At 37.2% G+C, this 27,554-nt stretch overlaps 1 protein-coding gene across 2 annotated transcripts in view; it reads left to right on the forward strand.

Annotated features, from left to right (window-relative positions):
- Positions 1 to 27,554, forward strand: part of KLHL1 (kelch like family member 1) — a 220,507-nt gene that overhangs the window by 102,762 nt on the left and 90,191 nt on the right. For both annotated transcript variants that reach the window (XM_416994.7, XM_040654991.2), the window contains exon 4: positions 308 to 504. In XM_416994.7, the coding sequence (XP_416994.2) occupies positions 308 to 504 (197 nt within the window). The remainder of the gene's footprint in view (positions 1 to 307; positions 505 to 27,554) is intronic.

A 27,554-nucleotide genomic window follows, 5' to 3' on the forward strand; every position in this document is an offset into this window, starting at 1 on the left:
TTGATAATTATATATGTACTTAGATTTTAATCTCATTATAGAAACCAAAGCAATGTTACCAAGCCTTCTCTTTATTTCTTTATGTTTCAACCTTCATCTGTAACACTCTTGAATTAATGTTTACACATCTGAAATTTTCAGGTAATTGAGATGTCTAGTCAGAGACTAATCCTCTTTCTGCTTGCTTTTCCTGCTAGAATTATTTATAAAAGATCTTTCAATGCTTCATGGAGTTTTGCTTTTTTTTTTTTTTTTTTTTTTTTTTTAAACCAAGGATGATGCATATATTATCAATTCTTTTTCTCAGGCTGCCTGGAATTGAAAGAAGACACTATTGAAAATCTTCTAGCAGCTGCCTGCCTCCTCCAGCTCCCACAAGTAGTAGAAGTTTGCTGCCATTTTCTAATGAAGCTTTTGCACCCATCCAACTGTTTGGGAATACGAGCTTTTGCTGATGCACAAGGATGCACAGAGCTTATGAAGGTGGCTCACAACTACACTATGGTAAGGCAGTTTTAGAATATCTAAATTGTGATCAGGTGGATCCTCTTTATCTTCTGCAAGTAAAAATAGCTTGCTAATCTGGGGCTTGAAATCCTTCTGTACTTGTCTCATACTTTGTTTAACAAGTGGCCCTTTTGAAACCCTTTCGACTTTGTTTTTGTTTTGAGAACTTGCTTTCTGTAATGAATGCACTATATGCTGAGACAGAAATGTATATGACTTAATTAAATTTGTGCTCACGTACAGTTGATAACAGTAAGTAGTGTCTGTAAGTCACTTTTTTTTTAATCACCGTTCCTTTTGTTTTGCTTTTGGAATTGTCATTGAAATTCAATGCAATATCAAGATATTTTTTTCCTCAACCAGTATCCCTCCTTTTATTCACTTTTGCAATAGCTTAAGACAGATTTGAACAGAGAATTGTATGAACAGAAGTTCAGTGATGAATTTTGTCTGACAATATATATATTTTTTTCCAATTACACCTAGCAGAACTTGTATGACATTAAAATTAATTGGAATCAATGGAGCAAAAATATGTTACTTATTCAGAAAGTAAATTATATCTGTAGCCATTTAATTCTGCATAGTTTGACAAAATTAAAAACATCTGGTTCATTAAATTAAGCTTACATAAAGAGTAGATTACCTATCATTTCTGAGAAATAACGGTCCCTTAAGGTCTAGACTGAAACTATTATTAAAATAATACAGCAGATTTTAGCAAATCTTCACTTGCCCAGCAGTTACATCTTTATTTTGCTTAACTAATACCATGTTGTAGTTCATAGGTTTAACTGTCTTTTTATTCCTTCTGCAGCTAAGATAGTTATATCTGTTTTATACACATGGAGCTTGGTCTATGGCTGGTTTTAATTATCTCTGTCTTTAGATATATAAAGCTAGTCTTCTGAGTCAACTCTAGTGTGTTTAACATTCTGCTGTCAGTGGTGGGAAATAAGCTGTCAGAGCAGATTTCATCTGAGCTGCTTTAATAGAATTAGATTGTGTTAAAAAGTAAACAGGTGTGGGTCTGTAAGAATAATTTCAACCTTTTTAGCAATTTTTTTTTCTCAGTATATTTGTGTATTGCTGTATTATTATTATTATTATTATTGTGGAATGAAAACAATATGATCAGCAATGACCCCAAAAAATTAAAAAAAAAAAAATAGAGAAAGATTTTGTTTTTTAAAATGTTGTCATGATTCTTTAAAATCATTTTGAAATTTTCTGGGGTTGAATGACAGTTTGAAATTAACTACTGTAGTACACTTGAAGACTGGAGACTGAAACATAGCAGATGAATAACAAAGATCTGTGCCAATGTCCAAAATAAAGTATAGCTTTTAATGCTCAGATTTATAATCTGAATTATATGCAATGGGAAGATTGCCAATCAAAGATGATAGATAAGAAAGGAAGTCAGTTGTAATTAATATATAAACTCAAAGGTAACTGCAATTACACTTTCAAGAATGCATGATAGTCGTACTTTATCTTTTCAAGAATGACAAAAATGCACAACTATTCAGCTGTGATATAACAATATTTATTCTGTATGTCATTTAACTTCCAACTTATAAAAATGACAGTCATAAAAGTCTATCTTAACAGAGCATATTTTCATAGGCATGGTGTTATTACATTCAATGAGTTCATATGGGAACAGACTCTTTAGCAGGGTCTGATGAGATAGGATAAGGGGAAATAATGTCAGACTAAAAAAGGGGAAATTTAGATTGGATGTAAGGAAGAAGTTTTTTACAGTAATGTGGTGAGGCACTGAAACGAGTTGCCCAGAGAGGTGGTGGGTGCCCTGTCATTGAAGACATTCAAGGACAGACTGGATGGGGCTCTGGCCAACCTGATGTAGCTGTATGTGTCCCTGTTCATTACAGGGGATCTGAACTAGATGACCTTTAAGGATCTCTTTCAACTCAAACAATTCTGTGATTCTATGATATCTGTTTTAATTAATCTTTTCTTTCAAAGCATGTGAATGAGTAATTTGGTGCAGAGTATTACTGCTTACCTTGACCACAGCACTCTAGATCAGATTGAATCTACATAAGGGAACAAAGATTATTTTGCACTCACACATAACCGGAAGGAACTTGTAGAGTGCTGAGTAGATACACTGTGAGAGATGGATGGAAGATCAGAAAACAGGAACTTTGTGACATGAAGAGAGAGTAAGAAAGTGGCGAGCAGAGCAAAGAGCAGGTGCATAGTCACTGAGGTGACAAAAAACAATATTTTCAAGGTGTTTTCTTTAAGTTTGCAAATTATAGCTTTATAGTGACTCCTCTTCCATGGTAGCACTGAAAAGCTCTTTTGTTAAGTATACAAAATAATGACATTCCCTTAACTCTGACATATCCTGCCAGTTGGCTTGTAGAAATTTACATTTTTCTGAAAGCTATACAAAGTAAATAGATTAAGAAGCTTCTGGAGTGAAGGCCAAATAATGGATTAATAAATGAAGCTTTCAAATTTTGTGTTCCTGCTTTGTAAGGAAAAACAATTTTTCACTACAAAAACACAAGAGATGAAGTTTTCTTTGCCAATTGTCTAAAATATTTACTTAAATTATTTTTCATATAAATAGTGGAAGTATTAGGACATGAGTATCTCTGATAGATTTATAAGGAAAAAAATTGTGAGCAGGAGGGAGGAAAGACTGAACATCATTTCAATTCTGAAGGCTTTTATAAAGTGAAATAATATATCTTTCTAGATTTTTTTCCCCAATTTTTAGAAATAGTGAGGTTTTTTTCTGGATATTCAGCATTAAGAACTATTATTAAAATACTTTAATACTATTTTGATGAGTAGGAAATAATTTCAGTGAATAGGGAATTATAACCGACAGTCTGAGTTGGCAGTTTTATGAGGCTAATTTTCAAAAGAAATGATTTTTTTTTTAATATGGTAAAATAAAAAAATTAAGAAAAGTAGGTATTCATGTACCCAAAGTAAAGAAAAAAATAATGACTGAGATTATATACCTTTTGTCTTCTTTACATTTAAAAAGATATCTACCCTACAAACAAGAAATTATTTTACCTCATCATTTATCTCTTATATATAGCCAATAATTGTCAAATCAAAAAACATTTTTTTTTTACTGAGCTTATGATATTTCTATACAAAAAAATGCAGTTAGACATGACTAGAAATGTTAGAAAAAAGACCATCTCTTTAGCTCTCAACCTCTAATTGAGATAATTTAAGGTACTTGAACCTTAGCATTACTCCCTTAGACTGTATCATTCCGTACAAACATCATAAAGCTTTCATCCATCAATAAGATTTGTTTAGAAAGTCATTCTTTATCATAGTTTTCTTCACAATAGCATTTTAGTGGAAATCAATGTGTTTTCATGAAAATAATCTGCTTAATTGAATCTCCATATACACTTTAATTTTATTTTTTCAAAGGTAATTTTGAAAAAATAAATAGTAATGCCTCCTATTTCAAGGCAAGCCTGGATGTTTCTAGGCCAGGCTGTATGTGGCTCTGGGCAGCCTGGTCTAGTGGCTGGTGACCCTACCCACAGCACTAGTGTTGAAACTAGATGATCTCTGAGGTCTTTTTCAACCCAGGCCATTCTATGATTCTATATTGGTATGTTAGCACATGACATCAGAGGCAGATGCTGGTGTCGTGGTAGTAGAGACTGAACATTCCTGACAGTATTCTCTTATATTTTGTTGCTGTGCAACAGATGGCAGTCTGACAAAATTGTGTCTGTCATGAAAGTGTGTATGAAGCAAAGGGGTGGAATTGAACTCCTCCATGTGGAAAAAATTATACCCTTTGACATCAATCCACCCTTTCTGAATATTTATGGAGATAAAGCAGTGGATGTGAGCACAGTGAAGTGGTGGGTGGTACATTTCAGCAGTGGTGGCAGTGACATGAGATACACACATCTTCCAAATGGCCTTGCAGATTTTTATGAGCATGGAATGCAGGTTCATTTTCATCACTAGCAAAAATGCATAGCTAATGGTGGTGACTATGTTGAAAAGTATTTTTTTGTAGCTGAGAATTTGCTGTATTGATTAGTGTTATCATTCTCTTTGCATCTCTCAGTTTTCATGGGAATAGATAGAAGGCATTACTTTCAGAGCGACCTCTGTATTCATGCTTGCTTTATGCTCTTACATAACACCTTATCAGGGCAAGATGGAGCTTTGGAAATTTCTTCATAGTGAAGAAGAGCTGCTAAAGAGCAAACCACTAGTATTTATGTATTCTTTTATCTTCAGGAAATAAGTAATTATTATTGTGTTTATTTGTCACATTCGATAATAATTTAGTTCTCTTCAACCATGAAATCTAGAGAACTTCTGAATAGAATTTTTTATTTGCATAGTTGACACAGTACTTCAGATTTAATACAGTGCTGACAAGCTTCTTCATTTTTTCTCAAAATGCAAAGATTCATTTCTTAGCATGGAATAAGAAGTTTGTGAACAATGAAATCTGTAGGCTTCTCTCTTCGCACTCCTTGTTTTATTTGTAAATTGATCTTGAATAGCCACATTTTAAATTAAAGCTTTTTAACATGTTAAAAATAAGGGCAAAAATTGCATAGTCTCATTGATACTTTTTTTTGTGGCACATCAGATTTCCTGTGGGCTGTTTTATTTCTGAGGTGTGAAATTGCTTTGCTTTTTTCTTTTCTTAATTGAATCTGTTAACTTATTTTGCAGCGCAGACATCCATGTCTGTCTTGATTTAAGACTTCTGTACTTCTAAATGACAATCTGGGTTTTTACTGGCACATCATTTTCAGTAAGTTTTCAATCTGCAAAGCCATATGTCTTAAAACTATAGTTTCCTAATTTGTTATTGAGTTACATGGTAGTACAGTGACCTGAACTTGTGATGCCTATATAAATAAACAAACCAGCAAAATGGAAATTATCAATGAGCTAAAGCAACTGCATTCTTCCACCAAACATTTTTTAATGGCAGTTCTGTATTATTCTAATTTCTTCTGTTGGTAGCATGTAAAGGGATGATAACTTCTAAAGTTAGCAGTTTATCAGCTTGTCAAATATGTCAAACGTGTCAGAAATTAGAGCTGTAGTATATTATCTGTCTTTTTGTAAAACAAATTATGATGGCAACCTTATTGAAATGCAAATCTTTTTAGAATATATGACTTGATACAGTTTATTTTAGTTGAACCACTATATATTTACATTTGAAATGTTGTAATAGACCAGGCTAGTTTAATAAACTCTGTGGCCTTGAAGTACTACTAGCTGTTTTCACAACAACTACATTTCTACATTAATAAATCTAGGGAGAGGAAAATATTTGAACAATCCTTGTTAATTTAATAAACCGTGACCTGACAACAGTTCTTCTTAGAACAGCTACTTTTCTGTGCTGGTAAATGTTAAGAATTGTTATATTATGTTTTAAACAGATAATTGTCTTTTGGTTTTAAAACATGAAAAATTCTTAAAAAAAAAAAAAAAATTTGTACTTCATTATTTGTACTATAGCTTGCTTTATCTCATGGTGAACAGCGTGGTTCTGCCTCTGCTATGACATGTAGATAATGCTTAGAAATTTAGAATTTGATATTCCAAGCAATGCTACCAGTTTCTTTCTGCATCTCAATGGCTTGTGACGCAGCCTTGAGAAAGGGGGAATGCTGATGGCGGACGGGAGCCGACTGACTAGAAGGGCCACAAATATTCTTGGGAACAAGCTGGCTGGGCTGGTTAGCTGGGCTTTAAACTAGATATGATGGGGGAGGGGAGTGTACTGGGTGACAGAGAAGCACGTGGGAACACTGTCACCTTGGGAAAACCCCAGACTCGTCCTGGAGGTATTAGGGAGGGCCCCTCTGAGAAGGCAACGAGGCCAATAGCTAAGCTGAAGCGCCTCTACACCAATGCACGCAGCAAGGGAAATAAACAGGAGGAGCTAGAAACAGTGGCGCAATTCAGAAAGTATGACCTAATTGCTATCATGGAAACATGGTGGGATGAATCCCACAATTGGAATACCCTGATTGAGGACTACAGGATTTTCAGAAGGGATGGGGTAGGAGGGGTGGCGGAGTTGCCCTCTATGTTAGGAAGTAGATAGATTGCAAAGAGCTGTGTCTGAAGAACAGCCACGATCAGGTTGAGAGCTTGTGGGTAAAAATCAAGGATCAGTCCAGCAAAGGGCATCTGGTGCTTGGGGTGTGTTACAGGCCACCTGATCAGGAGGAGGCTGTGGATGAGGCCTTCTTGCTTCAGCTGCAGGAGGTGTCGCCCCCATGTTCTGATGGGGGATTTCAGTCACCCAGATATCTGCTGGGATAGTGGCATGGCAGGTGGAAGACAATCTAGGAGATTCCTGGAGTTTGTTGAGGACAACTTCCTGGTCCAGGTAATAGATGGAACGACCCGTGGTAAAGTCTTACTGGACCTGGTGCTCACTAATGCAGAGGAGAGCGTTAGAGAGGTTAAGATTGGAAGCAGCCTGGGCTGTAGTGACCATGCCTGGTAGAGTCTGTGATCTTGAAGGATGCGGGCCTGGCAAAAAGCAGAGCCAGGACCCTGTGCTTTAGGAGAGTAAACTTCTGGCTGCTCAAGGAACTGCTGAGTGGGATCCCCTGGGAAAATGTCCTTAAGGGCATGGGCACAGAACAGAGCTGGCAGCTCTTTAAATACACCTTTCTGCAAGCACGACGGCTCTCCATCCCCCAGCAGAAGAAGTTGAGCTGGGGAGGCAGGCGACCGCTGTGACTGTGCAAGGACCTGCAGCTTAAACTGAGAGAAAAGAGAGAAATGTACAGAAAGTGGAAGCAGGGTTGTGTATGGTGGGAGGAATACAGGGCTGTTGTCGTGTGTGTTGAGATAGGATTAGGAAAGCCAGGGCATAGATGGAGCTGAACTTGGTGAGGGATGTGAAAGATAACAAGAGGGTTTTACAGGTACACAGGCAGGAGGAGACAGGCCAAGGAGTGTGCCCCCTCTGGTGAAAGGTAATGGGGAGCTGGCTTCCTCAGACATAGAAATAGCTGAGGTACTCAATGAGTGCTTTGCCTCAGTCTTCACAGGTGGACAGGCTTCCCATGTCTGCCAAGACCATGAGCTTCTAGGTGAGGGTGTGAGGAGTGGTTTCTGTCCCACTGTAACAGTGGAACAAGTACAAGTCCTCCTCATGAAATTGAATGTATGTAAGTCCATGGGGCCAGATGATATCCATCCTAGGGTTCTGAAAGAGATGGCTGATGTGGTGGCCGAGCCGCTCTCCATCATATTTGAAAAATCATGGCTGTCTGGTGAAGTCCCTGGTGACTGGAAAAAGGGAAACATTACTCACATTTTTAAGAAAGGGAGAAGAGAAGACGTGGGGAAACTACAGGCCGGTGAGCCTCACCTCTGTGCCTGGGAAGATCCTCCTAGAAGCTATGTGAAAGCACATACAAGATAAAGAGGTGATTTGAGACAGCCAGCATGGCTTCACCAAGGGCAGCTCTTGCCTGACCAATCTGATGGCCTTCTATGATGGAGTTACGGCTTTGGTGGATGGGGGAAGGGCAGTGGACGTCATCTACCTGGACTTCTGCAAGATCTTTGACATGGTCCCTCACCACGTCCTTCTCTGTAAATTGGAGAGGTGTGTATTTGAAAGATGGACTGTTTGATGGATTAGAAATTGGCTGGCTTGATGCAGCCAAAGGGTTGTGATTAATGGGTCTGTGTCAGGGTGGAGGCCGGTCACAAGTGGTGTCCCTCAGGCATTCGTCTTGGGACCAGTGCTCTTCAGTGTCTTCATCAATGACACAGATGATGGCATCGAGTGCACCCTCAGCAAGTTTGCAGATGATACCAAGCTGAGTGGTGCAGTCGATACGTTGGAAGGAAGGGAAGCCACCCAGAGAGACCTGGACAGGCTGGAGAAGTGGGCCCATGAAAACCTAATGAGGTTCAATAAGGCCAAGTGCAGGGTGCTTCACTTGGGTTGGGGCAATCCCAGGTATTTATACAAACTGGGGGAAGATCTCCTTGAGAGCAGCCCTGTGGAGAAGGACTTGGGGGTCTTGGTAGACGAGAAGCTGGACATGAGCCAGCAGTGTGTGCTGGCAGCCCAGAAGGCCACTTGTGTTCTGGGCTGCATTAAAAAAGGTGTGGCCAGTAGGGAGAGGGAGGTGATTGTGCCCCTCAGCTCTTGTGACGCTCCATCTGGAGTACTGCGTCCAGGCCTGGGGCTCCCAATACAGGAAGGACGTGGAGCTCTTGGAGCAGGTGCAGAGGAGGGCCACTGAGATGATCAGAGAGATGGAGCACCTCTCCTGTGAGGAAAGGTTGAGGAACTGGGCTTGTTTAGCCTGCAGAAGAGAAGGCTCCAGGGAGACCTCATAGTGGCCTTTCAGTACTTGAAGGGAGCATATCAACAGGAGGGGGAACAACTGTTTACATGGGTGGATAGTGATAGGACAAGGGAGAATGGTTTTAAACTGAGACAGGGGAGATTTAGGTTTGATACTACAAGGAAGGTTTTTCAGACAGAGGGTAGTGACAGACTGGAACAGGTTGTGGATGCCCCATGCCTTGATGCATTCAAGGCCAGGCTGGATGTGGCTCTGGGTCGCCTGGTCTAGTGGTTGTTGACCCTGCCTACGGCAGCGGTGTTTAAACTAGATTATCCTTAAGGTCCTTTTCAACCCAGGCCATTCTATGATTCTATGATTAGATGATCTTGAATCTGTAGTTTGAATAGTGAGGTGATAGAGCTTTATTCCACATTTTTGTTTTGTCATACTCTAAGGTGAATTGCTAAACATAAACTTGGAAAAGTTACTTTGAGGCTCTGAGTAGGAGGACAACCAAACGTAAAAATTCTATGAATAGAAGAATCTGTATGAATAAAATGATTGATGTGTCTATTAGCCTGTCAAAATATTAGATTTATAAAGGTCCAGAACGTATGTTACAGTTCTGAGTCTAGGAGATGGAGAATGTTTGCATGTGCCTGGGAATGAATTGAGTGCAGGAGGTGTTTTGTATTTCTTAGCTAAAGTTCTTTGCTTCGCAGTGCGAATGTCATTATTCTCAACACAGGAAAACATCATTCAAACTTAATTATAAGCATGTAAGTAATCTCAGTGACATATATCGACCCTGTAAAGACCCTTTAACTTATGAGTAATTTTGATTATACTGCAGATGGAGCAACAATTTCATTTATGTAAAATGTGCCATATGCACATTCTTTCAATGATTGTTATGGTGATGAACTTCAGTGGTGATGTTATTAGTTATAATTATTTTGTAAGCCACAGAATTTCAGAGCTAAAACTTACCAATGTGGTGAGGGGAAGGACTGATATGCAAAGCCTTTCCTATCTAGTTCCACTTACAGCAGCTTATCCTGAGGCATGCAGTCAGTGACATTCCACATAAGTCAATCACTTTTGTGTTTAATACTGTTTGTCATCTTCATTAATGTCCTAGAGTATTGGATGGGCAAATTTCTAGATGTCTCCAAAGTACGGGGCAAAGATGATCAGTGTGTTTGAAGTCCACCTGAAGTCCTGCAACCTGTAGACAAATAATCCTGTGTACAAGTACAGACTGGTGATCAACTGTCTAGGAAGCAGCTCTGCAGAAAAGGATCTAAGGGTTCTTGTGAACCACAGTTTGAACATGAGCCTGGAATATATCCTGATGGCAAGAAATGCCAAGAATCCAGGGATATATTAGAAGAACAAGTTGAAAGATGTGATCATTTTTGTCTGTTTGGAACTTCTGAGACCACATTTGATGGGCTGTGTGCAGTTTGGAGTTCCTCGGTACAAGAAAGGAATTAATACATTTGAGTGAATCCAGCAGAAGTCATAACCAAACTGGCTGGGCTCTGGAACACAGAGCATACTAGTAAAGTCTGAGGGAGATGAGTCTGTTCAACCTAGATAAAAGAGAGATAAGGGAAACCTTTCTGTTGTCTACGTCTACCTGGTTGGAGAATAGAGAGAAGATGATTTTGGAGATACAGCATTATAGAGTGGGAAGCATACTCAAATACTAGAAGAGCAAATTCAATTGAGTTTGTGCAGCCATACCTTGTTCAGGACTATGATTCGATGATTCCATGACTTGACTGAAAAGGTTGCAGGCCAGTCTGACCTAGTTAGACATGCACTGAACAGGGTCACTTCTCATCTGAATTATTCTGAGTTCATCAAACCTATCACCTGGACACTTCCAGTGGCCTAAGTTGAATATCAAGGGAAACGTGGAACAAAAGTTCACTTTTTTTTTTTTTTTTTTTTTGTTTAATTTCTTTTTCATTTATTAAGCAGTATGCAACAGATGGGATTACCAGAGCTAACATTTAGTTGACTTTTATTAGGAACAAGCTATTGATAACATGCCAGCAACAAGATAGCAGTGACACACTGAAATTTCAAATGATTCTGTGTTTTTGTGTTTCTTCTTATGCTGTCACGCAGACATTTCCAAAATATATTATTGTACAAAATGTCCTACTTGCACCATAAATAGCAAATATAGATCTGCCAGAAGACTTATGCAGGCTGTGTTCAAACGTTAAGGAGCTTGATCTGTAAGGTGTGTTTTGTTTTTAAGGATAGATAGTGTTTATAGAAAACCATAAGGACTCCAGACAGCAACATACATTTTATTACATTTGTTTTACCTGTTTTCTGTTGTTGCCTCTTTAAAATTCCTATTCAAATATTTGTCCAGCCACCTAAGTGGATATTTTGTTAGACTACAGTACTGAAGAAACTATGGAAAAAAATTTCGCTGATAAGTATTTGTCTTTCTACCTTTGCAAGGTATTAAGATCTTAACACTCAGAGGAAAAATAGAAATAGCTTTGAGGAAAATACTCAGGAAAAAAAAAAAAACAGCTTTTAAAATATAAGATTTCAATGCATAGCAGTGCTTATTTATTTATGTTTAGTTTTAAAGCGACAGTTTAATGTTTACTCAAATGGAAATGTTGCATTTTCTGGTGTAATAAGAACATTGTACATACTGCATGGAGTTTTAAAAGTGAAACAGTGTTGTTAAAATATTGGATGACTATATAGCTGTGACTAAAATGGATTGCCAGTCCATTAACCTTATTTTTTCAAAGTGTTTGGAAAGCTGTAATTGTTTATTTTTATGCTTTTTACATTGTGGATTCTCATTCAAAAAAAATTGGAATAGTCTGTATAAAAATACAATGTACTGTGTACATACGTAAAAATATTTCTATTCCCAAATCTATCCCACTGATAACAGAAGTAAGAAGATATCTCACAGCCTTGCTGAAATGTCACTGATCACTGAGAGTCTCTGGGACTGTTTCTAAATTATAATTCTCACTCTTTTCTTATCATGTCAGGGGATTTCTGTAAAAAATATTGTGCATCTTGTATATTTTGAAATAGACAGAGAGAGCATATTTTGTGAGGTTTACAATTTTTCTCCACTTTACCTCTTTAAGCCATACTAGCAACAAGCAAAAGTGAGAAAGACTGAAACACAATGCAAAAACACAAATGAGAGTCCCCAAATGCTTTTCATGATCTTTCTTTCAACCAGAATGGAAAATTTGATCTTTAAGACAAAATTCATAGATCACTTTTCACCTTTCTGGTATTTTTAAGATGCTTGTTTGAATGTAATAATCAGCACTTAGCGCAGTGTACTGCTTTTTTTATGAGTTCTCCTTAATACAGCTGTGACACGGCATGTTACAGTACCACTCCATCAAGAAACAGTAGGAGAACAGGAAAGTAAGAGCATTTCAAGAACTAGCATATGGACAACAAAATAATTAACAAGAGATAGAAAAGACAACTGCTGGTAGTAAAATGCTGTGAAATCTACAGGAAAATAGTTAAGCAAGTAGTTTATTGTGCATTAATCACAATCTGATGACTCCTTTGTCATCTGGAACTTCCATCTTTCTTCTTAAATGCCACGCAAAAAGGTTAGTATGGCAGAATTCTGTGTTGTTCCCAGAGAGTGCTACTTTCCACTCTCACCTGAATGATGTTTCTTACATTAGATGCATATATTTTTAATATGTCTTTAAAGTTTATTCTAGCTCCAGAGACCTTAATATTCAGTAGCAACGGTAGCATCACATCATGTTAAAAGTATGTTTCAAAGTGCTACCAAACTACTGTGATATAACTTTTTCTTCAGTGGATTTGGTGATGGTTTTTCTGTCAGGTCAGTAGATCTATATCTCAGTCTGCCAAGTGAAGAATATATCAATCTGTAATCCCACTTTATCTCACTGATCTGTAGGCATTAATAAATTACTCTCTACATAGGTAGCTTGGAGCAAGCAGACTTTTAACATAAAAAGGATTGGTGGATGCCTAAAATCAGTTAGGTTAAATCTGTGACAGTACATACAAAACTACAAGTATCACACCAAAAAGTATTTTAAGGTGAGTGAATGTTAGGGTACTATCTTGGCATTCAAAAAAAAAAAAAAAAAAAAAAAAAAAAGATCAAAAGACAGGTTAATTTTGTAGCTTTAAGGTCAAAGCCTTTAAATTTGCAAAGTAGCATAAAATTGAATACCTTACCTTTGTGCATGTCTTTGGAAAGACTGGAAGTACATGTCCCTGCAATGGGAATACACATTCTGTTTATTTTCACAAAAGGCTATGTAAGAGTGGTTAAATACACAATACAAACTAACTAACAAAAAATAAACAAGAAACAACATCAGAATGCATAGGTTGCATGCATAGTAAAGTAATAAAAGTTGAGGGCTAAATTCATTGTATTGAAGTTCCAGTTCAGGGGTAATGAGAAAGTATGGCAAACATAACCTGCAATTGCACTATCATCTTTTCCCAGTACTTTAGAATTTAGCAGAGGTCTTTTAAAGTAGAAAGAAAATCCACTAGTACTTTTCTGTGGACATCTCTGGGAACAGGGAAAAGTATGTTAAAACAACTGAAGTGTAGCATAACTGAAGTACACAGGCCATGGGAGTGTACAAGGAAATGACACTGGAGAGAGTGATAGAGCTGAAACTAAAGTGGGGAGCTCTAGTAGGAAAAACGGAGGAAGAGAAGATACAAGAAAAGGAAATGACAGAAAAGTAATTCTTAGGCATTAGACTATGACTGAGAAAATAAGCAGAAATCTTACTCTCTAGAAACTCTATGAACAAGACTCTTGACTCCACTCATTGCTATGTTTTCTGGAATAGACAGTGACTAGTATTCTTAAAATGGCCCATCCTGAGAGCTTATACCTTAATATTTATTATTTTCATTCTGCACTGATATACAACGCACATCATTTACAGTAGGATTGTGGTCAATGGCTATGTATTCTGGTGGAGAACAGAGACAAGTGGTGTCCCTTAGTGGCTTATCTTGGGACAGGTGCTCCTTAATATCTTTAACAACATAGACAGTGAGATCGAGTGCACCCTCAACAAGTTTGCTGATGACACTAAGCTGCATAATGCAATTGTGAGAGAAGGGATGTCATCAAAAGGCTTAAGAAGTTGACCCATGTAAACTTAACAAGGTTCAGCAAGGCCAACTGCAAGGTGTTTCCCCTTGATTGGAGCAATCCTGGATATGTGTACAGACTGGAAGAAGAACTCATTGAGAGCAGCCCTGCAAAGAAGCACTTGGGGGTTGTGGTGGGCAACAAGTTTTACATGCAGTCTGGAAGCAGTATACACTTGCAGCCCAGAAGGCCAGATGAATCCTGAGCTGTATCAAAAGAGAGGTAGCCAGCAGGATATACATATAGATGTGATTTTTCTCCCTCAACTCTGAGGGCCCATCTGGAGTACTGACTGCAGGTCTGAGTCTGTCAGCAAAAGGAAGACATGGAACTGTTGGAGTGGGTCCAGAGGAGGACCACAAAGGTGATCAGAGGGCTGGAGCACTTCTCCTATGAAGAAAGGTTGAGGGAGCTTGGAGAATGCTCCAGGGAAAACCCATTCCAGCCTTTCAGTACGTAAGTAGAGCTTATAAACAGGAGGGAGGCCAACTTTTACATGGTCTGATAGTAACAGGACAAGGGGGGATGGTTTTAATCTAAAAAAATGGAGATTTTGGTTAGATATTCAGAGGAAAATCTTTACTCAGAGGGTAAAGAATTATTTGTGCTGGAGCAGGTTGCCCAGAGAAATTGTGGATGTCCCATCCCCGGATGCATTCAAGGCCAGGAAGGATGGGCCCTGAGCAGCCTGATCTAATGGGAGGTGTCCTTTCCAATGGCAGGGACATTGGAACTCATGATCTTTAAAGTCCCTTCCAACCCAAGCCATTCTATGACTCTCATTCTGTGATTACCTGTTAAGTACTGAATGATATGCTTTGTTCAGTCAAGATAAGATTGTTTCTGGACTGATTTGCTTTTCAAAAGCTGGAAGACATCCTGAATTACTGAGACACCACTCCTCATATCTGCTGGTCTGTTATTGTCTAATAATAGTGAAGAACAGAGGGTGTTGGAGTATTCATTCTATTGTTTTCTGACAGTAATGTGTTCAGTATAATGCAGGACCTACAGCTCATTTCTCTGTTGACTAAGATGGAAAGAAGATGCAGTCACACAAGAATACAGACAATAAATTCTGAAATATATCTCTTGTGATGCATTCAGTACTGGTAAAAATAATTTAGAGTAAAGGTTAGTACAGTTAAGCAGTTTCAGAAACTAACACTTCACAGTATTCTGGCATTGTACAGGTGCCTTTCAGTACAGTAGAGACAGGTATTGGAGAACTACTGACTTATGGAATCAAACTCTATAACCACAAAGTATTTATAAAATCAAGTATGTTTTAATCAATGCTGTGCAGAACTGGATGCAAGGTGGATAGCTCCTCCTAACTTGCATGCCATCAGGACAAAAACTTGGTATAAATATAGGCAGAGCTAATACATAATCAATGATTTTCCCGGAATTCGTATACATATTCATTACATTTCTGAGAACTCCTTAGCATATGGTCCCTCCCCCTCGCACATGCATCATGAGCAGTGAGAGTCTTGTCCTGGTGGTCGTTGGATAAAGGCCTGTAGTCTTCCTCGCGAAGGCTCATAGTCTTTCTTGCTGTAAACTTCTGACCCTGGGGGAGGGGTAGCCCCCAAACCAGTTCTAACTTACTCTGGGGAGACCTTATCACCTCCTTGCCTGGTGTCCTTGAGCTGTTTTCACAGCCTCATCTTTATCTCTTCTACCCCTGCAATTGTCCTAATCCCATCTTGTTACTATCCCATTCTTCTAGCGGCCTCTGCATATTTGCTTCTGTAAGTCATTTCTAATCCTTTTACCCTTAGTTTCTGCAGACCCCTGTTTTACTGAACCCTTTCTTACTCTTCACTATAGTAAGGAGATACTGGGGAAAAGAAAACAACACTTCATCTGCAAGTATTTCTTATGGTGCCAGAGAAACAGATTTGTCAGTGTTTTCATTTCCTCAACCTGTATTTAAAAAGTTCATGATAAATAGACAAGACTTGGGTCTTTGATCTCATTGGCATGCTACTCCATCCTAAGACTTAGAGTTACTATGAATTCTGGTTCATGAAATGTTTTATTTTATTCACATTTGGAACATTTCTTATGGTATTGCAATCTTTCGGAGTTTAAAGCGTTGTCATGGGAGCATCATGACCTTGCCTTCATCAGGGGTGAGCAACTGAATATAATGAGCTATGGCTGACAATATGGTGCAAACAAAGGCAGTGTGATAAGGCTTGGTGCAGGCTATGGGACAGCAAGTGAGAGGAAGAAAAAAAAAAAAAAGCATGACTGAAATTGCTGCAAAGATGGTTCATGGGTGATTTGATTGGTGGCCTGTGTGACACCTCTCCAGTAAAAGATATTGGGGCCTGAAGGGCAGAGGGAGGAGGATATTGTTGAGCAGGCATTTAATACTGCACTGGAGCAAGCGTTGCATTTCCTCCAGACTTAACTATGCCAACTCACAGTTGGGGCCAGCCCCAGTAACTGTAACTGTATGTGGGTGTGTATGTGTAGGAGTGTGAAGTTTTTCCTAACACAGCTTATCCATAGCTTTGGTTCAGTTATTAAATTGAACTTTGCAGAGTCACTGCGTCTGGTGCTCTTTCTCCCACCCACCCTTCTCCCCTCAACAACTGTTCCTCATATTCTTTTTCTTGTCACTAAGAAATACCATAGTGTCTTATTTTGACTGGAAATATTCTTTAATATTCCTTATCAGAAATAAGTCTTTTTTTTTTTTTTTTTTTTTTTTTTTAATGGCAGTATATTATGTTTTAAAGGTGTTAAATTTTTAGAGCTCATTTAGAATTAATCATAGAATGATAGAATCGCTCAGATTGGAAAAGTCCTTAAAGATCATCAAGTCCAACCACAACCTAACCAAACTACCCTAAAAACCCTCCACTAAATCATGTTCCTGAGCACCACATCCGAACGGTTTTTAAACTAATCCAGGAATGGTGGGTGACTCAACCACCTCCCTGGGGAGCCTATTCCAGTGCTTAACAACCCCTTCTGTAAAGAAGTTTCTCCTGATATCCAAAGTAAACTTACCCTGGCGCAACTTGAGGCCATTTCCCCTCATCTTGTCACCTGTCACCAGTGAGAAGAGACCAACACTGCTCTCGCTGTAAGCACCTTTCAGATACTGGAAGAGAGCAATAAGGTCTCCCCTCAGCCTCCTTTTCCCCAGACTAAACAGCCCCAGTTCCTTCAGTCTCTCCTCATTGGGCATATTCTCCAAGCCCTTCACAAGGCTTATTGCCCTTCTTTGGACCTGCTCATTTCTATACTGAGGTGCCCAAAATGGAACCCAGTACTCGAGGTGAGGCCTCACCAATGCCAAGTACACGGCAGGTTAACTTCCCTAGTCCTGCTCACCACACCATTCCTGATACAAGCCAAGAGGCCATTGGCCTCCTTGGCCATCTGGGCACACTGCTGGCTCAGTCAGCCGACTGTCCATCAGTACACCAAGGTCCCTTTCCAACAGGCAGCTTTCCAGCCACTCCTCCCCATGCCTGTAGGGTTGCCTGGTGTTGTCTGGACCAAAATGCAGGAGCTGACACTTGGCCCTACTGAAACTCATAGTTTGCCTTGGCCCACTGATCCAGTCTATGCAGGTCCCCCTGTAGTGCCTTTCCCCCCTCAGGCAGATCAACATCAATGTTTAATGTTGTTAAAGACTTTGTAACAGATGATGCCTTCAACAAGGCAGGCCATGTAAAAAGAATTATTTCAAAATACTCCAAAACCCTTTACTTAAAAATCAGAAAGGTGTGATTTCATATTTCTTTAAAAGCTTGTCAACTGCTTCAGAACTGCTTTCTTCATGCTACCTGTTCTGAAAAAGATGCACTACCTGTATACAAAAACAGTAAGATCAACATGTTAAATATGATCAACATAAAAAATACATGAGAAGAATAGGCCAAGTGTTGTAGCTATATGTAATGAACTACATAGTTCCATTTTGCCTCTCCATCTCTTTTACAAAATAAGGCACTTACTTCACTATACCTCTCTCCCTCTCTATCTCCATTCCTTTCTTCCTTTTCTGTCCTTTCTTCCCTTCATTTTCCCCTTATTCCTGCTTGCCTGCCTTCCTGCCCTCTCTCCCTACCTGCTTCCCTTCTTCCCTACTCTCCTTTTTGTTTTCCTCTATTTACTCTGTTTACATACATCCTTTACAAATGTTTTACCTCTTTCATTTCAAAGTAGTAACAAAATTGTGTTATACAGAGAATGTGCAACTGAAAGCCTTAAAACAAAGCTGGGCAGGAAAATAATGCAGAAAAAAATCAGTAGGGATTACTAGAAATGACAGTATTTTAGTTTCATTCTTTGTTTACCTCGCTCATTTATTACTTCCTATCATTTTATTCTTCTTATGGTATAATCTTGTTGCATCCATCAATTTCTCAGGTACTCCAAATGAATTCAGTGGGGCTTTTTAAATATCTCTCAGTACAGATGATGCTTTTTTTGGAATTTTTCTTGGCAAATACTGATCTTCATTTCTGCTTGCAATTTGTGCAGTTAAAAATAAATAGCATTATAAGCAGGTGTTGAATTACTGGATACCCTATTGTAGTTGAATTCTATTACCTTGACACTTTGATAGTAAATTACAACTTAAATAGTAAAAACCATGATGAGTTCATCTAAATATGATTTGTTATTTTTATCACCATACTAGTAAAGATAGAACCAGAATATAAATAATGAAAATCACTTGATCAAATCTCATTAAATATGTAGAATCCAAATCTTTTTTCTTCTACTATTAATATATATATGTATCTCTTTTTTCTGAAAATTGTCTAATTCTACTACAATCATATTCACCAAAAAGTTTGTTAATTTCTAGATCTATCTGAGAAATTAGCTAATATCATCACATAAAACAGTCCTTTTCTGAACACACGACCCATGCTGAAATTGAATGAAAGCAATATTTATTTCTGTTTACAAGGGTTTGCATTTTCCAGGGAATGGCTAAATCTGTCAGTTATGGATAATTTGCTGTCCCTTAGGTAGAGCAAGTAAAAATAATATTTTCTAGAGCATAAGAGAAGAGACTACACAACATTCAGCCTAGGGAGGAAAAAAAACAGCAACAACAAAAAGCAAGGAAACAAACAAACAAAAATAAACCTCTTCTTTATTTGAGTGGTGGCATTTTTATTTTGAAAAGCTTGTTTAAGTATGATTGCTTCTGAGTTACTTCAGAAACTAAAACATTCTTCCAAAGAAAGATCTGTTACTTCTTGAAAGGAAATAGCCTTTTTTGAATTTGAGATCATTATTACATCAACTACTAAAAACTGTTGAGAATAGCAAAAAACAAAAACAAAAACCCACAACAACAAAACATGTAATTTAACTTGACATAACTTCATTAAAGTCATTACAGTTATGCTGTTTTATACCAGCAGTCAATCTAGCATGTGCACTTCTAGAATCACTCTGTTAAGACTGTTCATATATTTTTGTGTATTGTATACTTCTCATATGTATTATCTTCATTTGCAACTCCTGGAATTATTTGTTCAGAATGGCATTGTATTAGCACCATACTTAGTGTTAACCTATATAGCTAGCATTTTGCAGTGTTGAGCTTATTTTAATATAGCTTGAGTGTCATCCACAAGGGAAACATTTCTGAGAGCAAGATGCAAAAAATTATGTGGATATTTCTTGGGGCTCTTATGTGGGATGAATATGTTTGGGAAATCTGCCACTTAACACATGAGATGGTGCTATAACTGGAACTCATGAGAACGTTCTACTTTGGCATCTGTGATAAAAAAACTGGCAATTGACTCTTACAGTTAAATACTTGAGTAATTACTCAAAATACTTATTCCACAAAACACTAAGTTTAGAAACAAATAGCTGTATTTCATTCTCCTCTTTGCCAGTGTTTTAGAACACTAGAAATACCAGCTTCTAGTTGAATCTTTAGTTATTAAACTCTTTTCTAAAAATTTTAGAATGGAAGTTTAAGTTTAGTTGCATAGATAAACCCTTATTCAGAATGTTTCTGCTTGTTGTCAGTATTTCTATTTTATTTTATTCATAGAACTCCCTCTGGTGGATTATTAACAATATGAACATACTTGGTTTATTGTTTAAATGAACAGAATAGAGTCTAAATTCATGACTTCACTAAGAAGATTTCAGTAAGCATTTTTCTCTGTTATTTATCTTGATAGTGGTTACATGTGTTTATTATATCTTGATACTGATTCTCAGAGTATGCCTGGTGTATCTGCATATATGCAGTGTTGTTATACCCTACCAGACAAAGAGTTAATATTTGATGAAAGCCCATCAGGTTTATGTCACAGTCCAATTAAGGATAACAGAGGTTATGCTTACCCTTTATCGAAAGTTACTATTTCTCATTATCTTTTCCCATCATAAGGTTTGTATCTGTTCTTGCCTGATTTGACCAGTTCCCATTCATAATGATTCCTGTCCATGATATTTTTAAGTGATCCGATTATGAAAGTGCTGGAGCACCTCCCCTACAAAGACAGGCTAAGGGAGCTGGGCTTATTCAGCCTGAAGAAGAGAAGGCTGCAAGAAAACCTCATTGCAGCATTCGAGTGTTTAGAAGGGGATTATAAACAGGAGGGGAATCAACTTTTTACAAGGGTAAACAGTGATAGGACAAGGGGGAATGGTTTAAAGCTCAAGGAGGGAAGGTTTTGATTGGATGTTAGGGGTAACTTCTTTACAGGGTGAGGTGCTGGAACAGGTGCTGCCCAGAGAGGCTGTGGATTCTCCGTCCCTGGAGATGTTCAAGACCAGATTGGACAGAGACCTGGGCAACCTTGTCTAGTACCAGATCGGAAGGTTGGTGGCTCTGCCTGTGGCAGGGGTGTTGGAACTTGATGATTCTTTGGGTACCTTCCAATCTAAGCCATTCTCTGATTCTATGATTCTATGATAATTGTTTCTAAGGTCAGTAAAGACCTAAATTCCTTGAGAGCTGGTCAACCTAGTTACTGTATGCTAGTATGGCATCTTGGTTTCTAGTCAGCTTTCATCATTTGTCATTTGGAAGAAAATGAAAAACACTGCTGATAAAGTCTGTGAATGGTACAACATTGTTAGGGCAATAATTATTGAAAAACAACAACCATGGAGAACTGTCTGGATTAATTTTTAAATCTAGCACTAGCAAGCTAATTCTTTTTTAATAACAGTAAGTTATATACCCTGGAGCATAGGGATGAAGAATGAAGGGTCTGAATGTGAAATGGAACTGTATGTAAGAGGAGCTAAGACAAAGAAAACTAGAACACAGAGAAGAGAGACTCAAAATGTAGGCTATGTAATTAGTTATGTGCTGATTTTTACACATATAACTAAAACTCTTATATTATTTCATGTGCCAAACTAGATTTTATACAGATAACAACAACATGATTATTGTGGACATCATTTACAGTTGTGAAAAGATACAACTTTATTACAGGAAAGAAGAGAAAAATACCAGTGGTAAATGGAGTAAATGGTAGGGAAATAATAAGGGATAACACAGATAAAATACCTTCTGATTAACGGAAAATAGAATACTAAAATTGAGAGAAGTGCCTCTTAATGATTCTCAGGACTAGATTTTTAAGTGGATACAGTTTTATGTAAAGTTGTATGAGTGGGAGTTATTACTAGGGACTGTCATTATGGAAGACCTGTACTTCACAAATTTATGAAATGTGGGAAATAAGTGTTGCTAATAAAAACAGAGACAGTCATTTCTGGATGTAGCAACTTACCACTAAATAGTTACTAAGCTGAAAAGAATTCATGACTATGAAATGTGAGAGCATCACTGAAACACTAGTAGCTGAAGACAGGGTTGATTCATGTGATCATACACAAACTGTACTTAAAATGAAGGATAAATAAATATGAATGATTTCATTCTTGATAGCAAAAGGGAAGAGTGTTAGAGTATGCTAGTCTACTGGACTCAACAGCTTGATGACTAAGATATTGAGGAGATTTAGATCTTGATACCAAAGATATAAAATAAACGTAGATATAAAACTACCTATAATTTTTATTCCCAGAAATAATACAGTGGCTTGGAGAGTAGGGTTCTAACTGCCTCAAAAATAAGCCCACAAAATCATCTTAGAAATGTGCTGGATTTAAAAAAAAAAAAAAAAGAGAGAGAGAGAGAGAGAGAGAGAAATAGTTGTAATTGTTTGATCTAGGAAAAATCACAGTACTGCTTGCATTGAAATAGAGATTAACAATATTTAAGTATCTGTTATGAATTATAAAAGAAACTTCTAATTCCTTTGAATAATTACATTAATTTCAAACATATGGACCAAGGCAGGATGTGCATCAGTGAAAACTGAACTTCTTGAAAGGAAAATTATCACAGTGAAGATGAATGTATGTCATGACTTTGATGGGGATAGAGTTAATTTTCTTTGTGGAGGCTCATATGATGCCGTGTTTTAGATTTTTTTAAATGAAAATAGTGATGATAACAGTGTTTACAGTTGTTGAAGAGTAGTGCTTGAACAGAGCCAGGGACTTTTCTGCTTCTCACTCTATTGTGTTAGTGATCAAGCTGAGCGTGCATGAGGAGCTGGAAGGGGACAGAACCAGGACAGCTGACTGAAACAGACAAAGGGATATCCCATACCATGTGACATCAAGCTCAGGAAAAAAAAGCTGGGGGAAAAGAGGAGAAAGGGGAGGGATGTTTGGCGTGATGGCATTTGTCTTCCCAATACTGTTATGTCATGAGCCCTTCTTTCCTGGAAGTGGCTGAACACCTGCCTTCTGATGTGATGTACTGAATGAATTCCTTGATTTGCTTTTCTTGTGTGTGTGGCTTTTGCTTTATCTAGTAAACTGCTTTTATGTCAACCCACAAGTTCTTCTGCTTTTACCCTTGAGTTCTGTTACCTGGGTTTAAACTAGAACAAGATAAAACTCAGAGTTCAAAATAATGCAAGTGATACATGTGTATGAGTGTTTCTTTTTGTGTGTTTATACATATAGGTGTATGTATATGTATTTAGATACATGTGTATACTTCTATATATATCTACAAGTATATATACAGAACATGTTCCAGACACACAGAAAATTTACCAAGATCATGTCAGACTTATCCAACATCTTTTATTTTAATAAGATGATTGAGTTTTCTTAGGAAAAAAAAAAAGAAAACAGAAGAAGCCTAATACATTTGCTCTTCAGTAAAATGTGGTATGTGTTTGGACATTTTAGCTGCAGAAAATTTATACAGAAATAGATAAAGAACTCCCTTGTGCCTCAATATGGTGCTATGGCAAAAAGTAGCCTTTTTTTTTTTTTTTTTTTTTTTTTTTACTTAAAATTCCATTTCTTCTTCTGATCTGTTTAGTAGAGGTAATAAAAATAATCTCTAAGATAACGTCTGAAGATAACTAAAAATTGGAGACTCATACATGCCTGAAAGCTATACCGCACCACAGAAAAGTTATTAGATAAATAATTTATTTTGTTTCCAATACCTTATTTGGTTTCAAAAAGTGTTGTTTGGATAAATGTCATTCCCAATTGGTCAAATAATATTAAATAAAAGCTAAGGTTGATTTAGAATATTAGATGGTTGTTGTTTAAAATGTTACATTGTATTAAAATATTAGGTGATTGTTTACTGATCTTTATCTACAGGTAGCACTGAATTTATTTACTTATTTATGCTGGTGAGTTTTTTTTTTTTTTTAATTAAATTTAGTAAGAATACGTAGCTATAGTGCTGCAAAGTATGCATACATGACACATGAAGAAAAGATTGAGTTTTACAATTCATTTAACTAATTAAACAAAATGTAGTGCTGTTTAATTTTTGTGTGTGTGTGTTATTTAATCATGTAAGTAAAAGCTTTAAATACCAAGGTGCATATGGTATGTTTGAAGTACTGCTAACTTTCTTCAGATGGTATTGGTGCAGTCCTAGAGTTTGATAGAAGCGGATGTGAAAGCACAATTAATGTAAGTCTCCAAGATACTCAGTGAACTCTCTTAATGAATCTATTGGCTTCCAAATCCTCATTTATAGACAAATGTGAGCACTGTTTGTTTATTATAAAGAGTATACTGCTATCTATAATAAATGAAAGTCTCAGGAAGGACTGGAGTAAACACAAATCTGTACTTGGCAAGTTCCAGGTATGTCTCCACTCTTTAGATTGCTTCATGCGAATGTGAAAATTCTAAGCATTACACATAGGCTTCTGGACTATACTCCAGAACCCATATATTTTAGAAGTTTCCAAAACATATAAGTTCTTTTCAAAGTTTACAGTGTTCAGTGGAAAAGGTCATTCTTTGAAACAAAGACATTGACTTCCAGTGGTACATATGAACAGGCAGTTCTATATAAACAGACAGTTACTCCATTTTCATTAGTTGGGTAAGCAGCGTTATTTGCTACTGTGATTTAATATTTATTCAGCACATTTATTTGTTTTATAAGAGAGCAGGTTATAGTTTCATTCCTTTCTTTTATGATAGAAAAGCTTTTGTGGATTGATTAAAACAAAACAAAACAAAACAAAAAAAGAGATGTAAACTGCATCAAGGTCAGCACAATAGCACTGTCTCTCTATGCTTAGGGAGAGGCCTGTCCCATACATCCCATGCCCCCGCAAGACGCCTACTACAACAGTAAACAGTCATGTATTCTAGGTTGTTGTCAGCTGTGCATAAAGATAGTATATTCATTTTGCTTAGAACAAAAAATGTCCTTTTTCTTTATATGACTTTATAGAGTATATTCTAAATAAATACAAATATTAGCCAATACTTAGGATGCTGTAATTCTGAAAAATGTACAGCTTTGGATGTTTCTTTTATTACTAAGTCTTCTTTTCTTGGTATGACAATGCAAACTACTTAATAATTATGCAAATTATATCTAAGTGGCTTCTAGCACGCTGTGATCACAGGTGCCTACAACGAGAAAGAGTATTATGAATGAATTTAACTAATACCTGCGAAAAAACTAGTACCATTTTGGGGGTGAGAAGTTTTTTGTCTTTATATTTTACTTCAATTCACCCATTATTTAGTTAATTATGTAACTCTGTGTATTTTTGCAAAGGTAATAATGAAAATGTGAATGAAAGTGAGCTTATCTTTCTGAGCCTTCTCTGAGATGTTTCCATCAGTGCTTATGGTATCTAATTTTCATACATCCTGCAGTAGAATTGTGTTGTCTTTGTACTTAAAACAAGTTGTCTAGATAAGGCTGCTTAAGAAATCAGTCTGTTACAAAATGCAGTCTTTTATAAAAAGACTACTGTAAAGGCAAATTAACATTGAAAAGGTTTTTCATGCATTTAGTTACATTAAATTGAGGTCCTGTTAATTTTGGCATATTATTTTCTAATTCTGATAATTTAATAAATTGATCTTCACAAATGCAGAAGGTTTACAGGCATAATTCTGGCATATGAACTGATGTTTGTATACACTGATGTACAAAACTGCATTTACTGGGAATATCTTTTCTCTGGGAGAATATAGCAAGACAGGGCCATGTTCAGAAATGATCCTGGAACTAGATATATCAATAGAATGGCAGGCACTCTTTTCTTGTGAGACTAAGGCGTATCTGGCCATTATGTATCACAACCAAAACATTCAGGTTTTTCTTTTAAAATCTTTGGTGTTTCTTTTCTTGTATGAATGTGAAAATTGAAGATATTAGGAAAAAAAAAGCAAACAGGTCAAAAAATTAAACACTCAGAAAAATCAAAGAAATTTTTTCTTACTCTTCTTTTTGTTGCTATATTTAAAAGTTACAAATTCAAGTTTTGTTTTCAAGATAGCTGTTATCACTTGAATAGGAGAAAAAACTGAAAAACAGTATAGTGATACTGTTAGTATTATAGAAATAGGACAAAAGGGAAAATAAGGCAAAAAATACTGTAATGGATATGGTATAAATAAATAAATAATTGTAATGTTTTCATCTTGGGTTGGATTAATCCCTTTCAACATGCACATGTTCATTTATATGTCTGCAGACAACCCAAATGAAATGTAGCTTTAGACAGCATTATCAGTTTTCAACTATTCAGGCTGAACACAGAAGCTATTCACAATTTTTCCTCTGATGAAATTTTGTGCTGCATCTGTATGAAGACCAACAATACATTTAGTTGTATTAGCTAGTAGGTTTAAATAAACAATTATTTCCTTCTACCTAAGACTCATGATGCTGTAACTGGAATGTATCTTCCAGCTGGTGGCAATTCAGCTCAACAAAAGGAAACTAAACTCTGCTTACCCAGCTCAAGCAGGAAGCACAGATATATGAAGAGAGCTTGAAGGGTCTGGAGAAATGTGGATAAAAGACCACCAGGGGGGACCAATCAATATTTTGACCTACCTTTTTGAAGGGATTGTAGAACAGATAAAAATCAGTCTCTTCTTGACAGTGAGCAACAAGAGGACACTGGGCAACAGTCAAAGTTGTAGGAATTAATTTTTCAGCTGAAAAACATTTATTCACAGTGGTGGAGGTAATGATTGTAGCAGGCTTCTTACAACAATCTCTGTTCTTGGAAATATTCAAAGCTAGATTCAACAAGGCCCTGACTTACATTTGAAATGAGCCTTGATTTGATTGAGGCTTGGACTGAGTAGCCGCCAGAGACCATCTCCGTTTTTCTACCAAAAATTATAGTATGTTTCTGTTTTACAATCATTAATTCTAAGCTTATTGCATTTCACCACTGTCCAATCAAGGGAAAATATAATACTCACAAAATAATCAGCTGTGATTCTATCTGACATTCTGTGATTTTCAATTTTCAGTAGAATTTATTCCTTCAGTAGTGATTTTTTTTGTTTGTTTGCTCATGAGATAAGTGTTATGATTTAGAATGCATTCAAAACCCTGCAGCGGGATGTCTTTAGTGTGGGTTTATATGTTCGTATATGCATATCTGTACATATATGCATGTAGATATACATCTGTGCACATGTATCTAGATACATGCATGGTCTTGCTATCCAATCTCCCATTATCACAGAATCACAGAATTGCAGGTGTTGGAAGGGACCTCAAGAGATCATGGATTCCAACTCCCCTGACAAAGCAGGTGCCTATAGTACGTCTCACAGGTAGGCGTCCAGATGAGTCTTGAACATCTCCATAGAAGGAGACTCCACAACCTCTCTGGGCAACCTGTTCCAGTGCTCCGTCACCCTTACCGTATGGAAGTTCTTCTGCATGCCAGTATGGAATTTCCTGTGTTCAAGTTTCAGGCCATTACTCCTTGTCCTACTGCAACACACCACCAAGAAGAGCCTGGCCTCATCCATTAGCCTCCCATTTCCCTTTAGATATTTATAAACATTGATCAGATCCCCTCTCAGTCTTCTTCTCCCCAGGCTAAACAGACTCAGGTTACTCAGCCTTTCCTCATACAGGAGATGCTTCAGGCCCTTAATCATCTTTGTGGCTTTCTGCTGGACTCCAAAACATCTCTGGGCCACCTGTT

Source organism: Gallus gallus, chromosome 1 (assembly GCF_016699485.2).
Source record: "Gallus gallus isolate bGalGal1 chromosome 1, bGalGal1.mat.broiler.GRCg7b, whole genome shotgun sequence".
Taxonomy (NCBI): Eukaryota; Metazoa; Chordata; class Aves; order Galliformes; family Phasianidae; genus Gallus; species Gallus gallus.